General features: G+C 37.4%; 1 protein-coding gene across 1 annotated transcript; it reads left to right on the forward strand.

Moving 5' to 3' along the window:
* The first annotated feature begins 806 nt into the window (after window positions 1-806).
* LOC128997491 (uncharacterized protein K02A2.6-like) lies at window positions 807-5451 on the forward strand. Its single transcript, XM_054423130.1, has 3 exons — window positions 807-1004; window positions 2428-2866; window positions 3605-5451. Exons 1-3 carry the CDS (start codon window positions 807-809, stop codon window positions 5449-5451), a joined length of 2484 nt encoding a protein of 827 aa, XP_054279105.1.
* The last annotated feature ends 1381 nt before the right edge of the window (window positions 5452-6832 follow it).

The raw sequence follows: 6832 nt of genomic DNA on the forward strand, positions 1-6832 counted from the left end.
TTGATGTCACCGGTGAAAAGCTGGAAAGCATTATCGATTATGTATATAATATCATTAATGAAGATTGAGAACGAATAAAGAATGTTTGTAGGTCTACCAGAAAGATCAATAACGCTTTTTACAAATGCTTTTATAATATGATATTTGCTATTTATTTAAGAGATTATTTATTTGGTTAACAACAGTACAAATACTGTACACAATAGTATTCTCTTTGCCCTCTAAATGTCTATTTAGTTATATCACATTGTAAATTACATAATACATTTATTAAAATAGTTTTCAAGACAATATTAGTCATTTCAGGCATTATGCATTATTGATAGTCAAACAATACAATTACACTAAGTATTATGTAAATACTGTCATTAAACAATAAGAGCTATATGCTTAACAATTATTACCATATTATACTTTAACGACAGAAGAGAGCCAAAAAGAATAAGACCCGCAAACCATGCAATTTATTTGGTTTATACCCGTGATCTTAATCCGGTATATCGCCAGTCTTCGTTGATAAATTGAAAGTGATCTCTCAAGATGTTATAAAGTGAAGAATATTTTAGTTTCGTTATTACAATATCAAGAAGCCAGTTTAAGTTCAATACAATAGGATCTAAGGTCAAAGTACAAAGTCCAACCCCACAGAGGAGACGAACGACGAGGGAGTCTCAGTCTACGTTATGCCAAGGTACGTTGAACATAGTGCGTTGTTAGTCAGGTTAAATTCAGTGTTAGACCGGCTAGTTACGTCTAAATCGTATAGGTTATGATTAGGCAATTATTAAAGAAAACTAAACTATTTCATGGCGACGAGTATTTTAAAGAACGGCAAACGAGCAATTAACTATCAGCTAAATCCAGAAGCAACAGGTGAGAACAGTGAAGAAAGGAGTGGTTGTACTTGGGAACGGATTGAAGAAGGCAGGTCCAATAACAGTAACAGCTCCAAGATAACAGGTCCAGTATTGCCCTGCAAGCATTTCCAGTTCCAGTTACACCAGGTCGGTAAGCAGTTACCAAGAAGTAATAAGTTTTGGAACTGTTAAAAGTAACAGGTACAGAGAGATTTCTGTAAGTAGACACTGGTTGACTCACTGAAAGCACGTTGCACAGGTTGGATTAGTCATCACGGTGTCGTGTGCAAACTTTCTTGTCAGATATTGCAAAGTTTTGCTTAAATCTGCTAAAAACTGATTTTTAAATGTTTGAAGCTATTTAAAGTGAATAAAAGTGTTTTAATATACAGGAAAAGTATTGCCAGAGAAGATTATTGAAGTATGTTTTGATTTTAATGATTTTTAGTGTAGGCCTAGGACTTGTACTATGGCCAAGAGCATCATCGGTAAGTTGTCAGAGTTTGATCCAGAGCAGGAATCTTTCGAAAATTTCTCTGAGAGGCTAGAAAACTTCTTTTTAGTAAATTCAGTCAAAGATGAAGACAAAAAGAAATATTTTATCTCGTTTATGGGGCCTAAAATGTATGCCACTTTGAAAAATCTCTTGGTTGCTAAGTTGCCTAAAGATGTAGCTTTTAAGGAAGCTTTAGAAGCTCTTCAAGCTCATTTTGCTCCGAAAAGGAATATTACATATGAACGTTTCCTTTTTAATAAGAGAAACCAGTTGGATAGTGAAACAATCTCGGAATATGGGGTTCAACTTAAAAAGCTAGCCTCAAAATGTAATTTTGACAGGTTTTTAGATGAGGCTCTCCGTGACAGATTTTTGTGTGGGTTGAAATCAGTTCAGATCCAGAGTAAGTTATTAGCAGAGGGAGATAGTTTAACTTTTGAAAAAGCCCTATCTACTGCATTAGTCATGGAAGATGCGGAGCACAATGTCAAATATTTACATAAAAACAGTGCTGTTGAGGTAAACTTTGTTAAAAACAAAAGTTCCGCACCAAAGGTTAGGCCTAAAAGTACAGGCCAAGATGCTAGGCCTAAAGTGTGTTACAGGTGTCAGAAGGAGCATGATGCTTGGAGTTGTCCGTACAAGAAGTACGTATGTAATTTGTGTAAGCGAAAAGGTCACTTAGCGGCTGCTTGCCAACAGAGTAAATATAAAAGGTCTTCTTTTAAGCTTAAGCCTAAATCTAGGGTTAGCTATTGTGATGAAGATAACCTCAATCACACAAACTGTAGTGATGAGGATGATTCTGTTGATGGAGAGGAGTTGTATTTGAGTGATTTGACGGTAAATACCATAGCCTATGCTAATAGTTCTGGAACAAAGAATTTTATAGCAAAACTGTTTGTAAATAATGTACCATTGAACATGACTGTTGATACTGGAGCAGTAGTTAGTGTCTGCCCGGAGAAAATTTATTATGATAAATTGCAGCATGTAGTCCCAGCATTAAAGCGTTCATCCATTAGTTTGAAAACATATACTGGAGACAAAATACCAACAATTGGTGAGTTTCAGGCTACAGTCTCCACCGATGACGGACAATCGAAGGTGTTGCCGCTTGTTGTTGTCAAAAACAAGGACCCAAATCAACCAATACTAATGGGGAGGAATTGGCTTCAGGAAATCAAATTGGATTGGTCTCGGATCAACGGGGGAGAAAGTTCCTCGCTGCTGGCAATTGGTAAGACTGTTCCAATTCATAATACGATTAAAGATCTGAGGGCCAAGTATAATGATGTTTTTGATGGCAAGTTTGGGGAGATAAAAGATGTAGAAGTTAATTTGGTGTTAAAAGAAAATGCAAGACCGGTATTCTGTAAGCCACACAACGTCCCGTTTGCATTAAGGCCTGCAGTAGAAGCAGAGCTCAAGAAATTAGAAGATAATGGAATAATAAAACCTGTGACTCAGTCTGAGTGGGCCACGCCTTTGGTGGTGGTTCGAAAGGTTAATGGTACAGTTAGGCTATGTGGGAACTACAAAATAACGCTAAATCCTTGTGTAAGGACTGATCATTATCCTTTGCCCCTGCCTGATGAAATTTTTAACAAAATAGTAGGAGCTAAAGTATTTTGTAAATTGGACTTGGCAAATGCATACTTACAGTGCAAAGTAAATTCAGCTTCACAGGAGTTGCTTACCATAAATACTCATAAAGGATTGTACAGATATCTCAGACTTCCTTATGGAATCTCAAGTGCAGGACCCTTGTTTCAATCTGTTATGGACAAAATTCTTTGTGGACTAAAGAACACGTATTGTTATTTAGATGATATACTGATAACGGCTGCTAGCAATGAAGAAATGTTTTTACACCTAGAGGTGGTCCTCCGCAGGCTTATGGAGTATGGAGTTAAAATTAATAACGAAAAGAGTGAGTTTTTCAAGACTAGGATCACTTTCCTAGGGCATGAGTTGGATGAAGCGGGTATTCATCCTTCTAAGGTACTTACGGAAGCTATTGTAAAGGCGCCCAAACCAGAAAATGTGTCACAGCTTCGCTCATTCCTGGGGTTAGTTAACTATTATGGAAAATTTTTGCCAAATCTCTCTAGTATATTGTATCCATTGTACCAGCTTTTAAATAAAGATGTTAAATGGAATTGGTGTCAAAAATGTGAAGAGGCTTTTACAACAAGTAAAAACATGTTAGTTCAAAACAATGTTCTGCTTCCATTTGATCCAAATCTAGACATTGTAGTCTCAGCCGATGCATCACATTATGGTCTAGGAGCTGTCTTAGCACTTGTGTTACCCAACGGGTCTGAAAGGCCTGTAGCATTCGCATCGCGGACATTAGGCAAGAGTGAGATTAAGTACGCACAAGTTGAAAAAGAAGCACTGGCTCTCATTTTTGCTGTGCGCAAGTTCCATAATTTCTTATATGGGAGGAAATTCACACTGGTGACTGACCATAGAGCATTAACATTCTTGCTTGGTCCCACCAAGGCCATACCCACTCTGGCAGCTGCTAGAATTCAGAGGTGGGCATTAATTTTGGCGACATACCAATATGATTTGTTGTACAAAAAGGGTGCTGATCATGGAAACGCAGATGCCCTCTCTAGGCTGCCATGCAAAGGAGAAGAGGAGGAGGAGATAGAAGGTGAAATAAACTTTTTTGCCCACAGTCAGAAATTTCCTATATCCTACAAGGAAATCGGGGTTTCGACAAAGTATGATCCGATTCTGTCGAAGGTCTTAGACCTTACTAGAAATGGCTGGCCTGCGTATACGAATGATATACAGCTAAGACCGTATTCCGATAAAGCATTGCAACTTTCTGTAGAAAAAGACTGCTTGCTGTGGGGCTCAAGAGTAATAATTCCCCGTGTTCATCAAGAAGAAGTGCTACAATTGTTACAAACGGAACACCCTGGCGAGTCGCGTATGAAGGCAATATCTCGCAGCTTCGTTTGGTGGCCAAAACTTGATGTTGAAATTGAAGAGTTTGTGAAGAAGTGCAGTATCTGTCAGAAGACTAGGAAATCAATGCCAGTGGTCCCGTTACAACCATGGTCATGGCCAAACCGCAACTGGCAAAGGCTACATCTAGATTTTGCCGCCTATGAGGGGAAAGATTTTCTCATTCTCGTTGATAGTAGATCCAAATGGCCCGAAATCTTCCACATGAAATCTACAACTTCTGCTAAAGTAATAGAAAAGCTAAGAACCTGTTTTGCAGCTTACGGCTTACCAAATACTGTGGTAACAGATGGAGGTACTCAGTTCACGTCTCAAGAGTTTAATGACTTTCTGAAGTTCAATGGCATTCGGCATCTGGTTTCACCACCATATCATCCGGCTTCAAATGGCCTTGCAGAAAGGATGGTGCAGACAACCAAAGACGTCTTCCTGAAACAGCTTTTGGAGGATTCAAAAACCACTTTAAACCGAACCCTACAACATAGGCTAGACAGATTTTTGTTCGCCTACAGGAACACGCCACACTCAACCACAGGCATGACACCTGCCGAAATGTTTCTCAAGACCACCCCACGTACACCATTGAGTTTACTTAAGCCTCATTTGTCTGACGATATGAAGAGAAAGCAAGAAGAGACGAAAACGAGAGCTGATACCCGAAGAGGAAAACAGAGATCTTTTAATAAAGGAGATATGGTACTAGTCCGTACTGTGAGACAAGAGAAGATAAACTGGCAGTCTGGTGTCATTTTCAAGGTTGTCAGTCCAGTAACCTATCTAGTTAATGTGGAAGGTAAAACAAGATTCATACATGCAGACCACCTTAAGTTGAATCCATCACATGAAGATGAAGAAGAACAAACGTTACCTAGACCAGATGAAAACACAAGGACAGAAGAAATTGCAGCACCGGCAATTGAATATTCTCCTAGACAAACCCCAACAAAAAGCCCTAGTAAATCCCGGACAAGACCATCACTACCACAAAATCAAGACTCTCAAGAATCACCAGGAATAATCAAGTCTCCAGAAAGAGTAAACTTGAAGAGTCCAGACTCATGTATCAGACGTTCAAAACGAACAATAAAACCGCCTGATAAACTGAACCTGTAGAGCATAAGAAGAGAGTCGCCCTCCCTAAGAAGAGTTTTTATTTAGAGTAAATGTTTTATTTTTATAAGTAGGGAGGGAATTGTTATAAATTGAAGAATATTTTAGTTTCGTTATTACAATATCAAGAAGCCAGTTTAAGTTCAATACAATAGGATCTAAGGTCAAAGTACAAAGTCCAACCCCACAGAGGAGACGAACGACGAGGGAGTCTCAGTCTACGTTATGCCAAGGTACGTTGAACATAGTGCGTTGTTAGTCAGGTTAAATTCAGTGTTAGACCGGCTAGTTACGTCTAAATCGTATAGGTTATGATTAGGCAATTATTAAAGAAAACTAAACTATTTCACAAGATAAATGGAAACAATAAAGTTATAAAGAAAATGGTATGTGATCAATCTAAGATTCTTTTATTTGCGCCTCTGATTGATTGGGTATCGGTGTTTCAGTCCCTGAATTATTTCAGTTTATGTAAAGCTAGTTAAGTTCCACCTAATGTTTGTAATTATTGTATAAAACGTATTGTCTGTGACTTGAGTTGTCTTGAAAACCAGTTTTGACTGAAGACCGTTTGAAAAGAAACGTACAAAATAACAAAATTCAAGTCGTTGTATAATGATTTTTAATTAAAAAAAAACCTCTAAGTCATTTAGAGGAAAAACCAACATATGATTTATTCAGCCAGATTGACTTTACTTGATTACCCTTCATGCATACAGACTAAACATGTTCACAAACTTTATCAATCTAACGACTATTTAATTTATAAAAATGTGCTATTAAAATGATATCATTTTATTGACCAGGCCTTTTGGAATCAGCACACAAGTCGACACGAATCCTCCCATTGAAAGCAGCTTCAAGCTGATTGAAGCTTTAACAACATTATTCAGACCGATACAGTTCCCTGAAAGGGCAACATTCAACATCAAACCTTCCATTAGTATTCCTCTGTTGAAGTTTGGTGTTACAATATGGCACCTAGTTGAAACCAGGCTTGAGGAAACTGTTTAATATAGTATTTTACGAATCTGTCATATATATTATATAGTTTAAAAGAAATATTAGAAGCGAAAAATGTATGCCCTTATTATTTTCATTAAATAAAATAACATTTTCCAACTCCTACTTTATTATTTGTGTGTTTTGCTATTTTAGAAAAAAAAACAAGTAAATGAAAATTTTGATAAACTCAGTTTGATTCTGACTCTTTTATCTTTCATTTATGACTCTGTAACCCGTTCAATGAAACATATTTTTCAAGTCAATGTGTGTTGGAAGCCAAGTTGAAGGTTTAAAGAAATGTATCATATTCGGCGAAGGTTTTTTCGTATATAGGTTAATGAAAAAACAGGTTTGGAAATCAGTTAGTGCATCTTGCTGT

The sequence above is a fragment of the Macrosteles quadrilineatus genome, unplaced genomic scaffold (assembly GCF_028750875.1).
Source record: "Macrosteles quadrilineatus isolate MER2022 unplaced genomic scaffold, UCM_ALF_1.0 Scaffold_6__1_contigs__length_79288215, whole genome shotgun sequence".
In the NCBI taxonomy this organism is placed as follows: Eukaryota; Metazoa; Arthropoda; class Insecta; order Hemiptera; family Cicadellidae; genus Macrosteles; species Macrosteles quadrilineatus.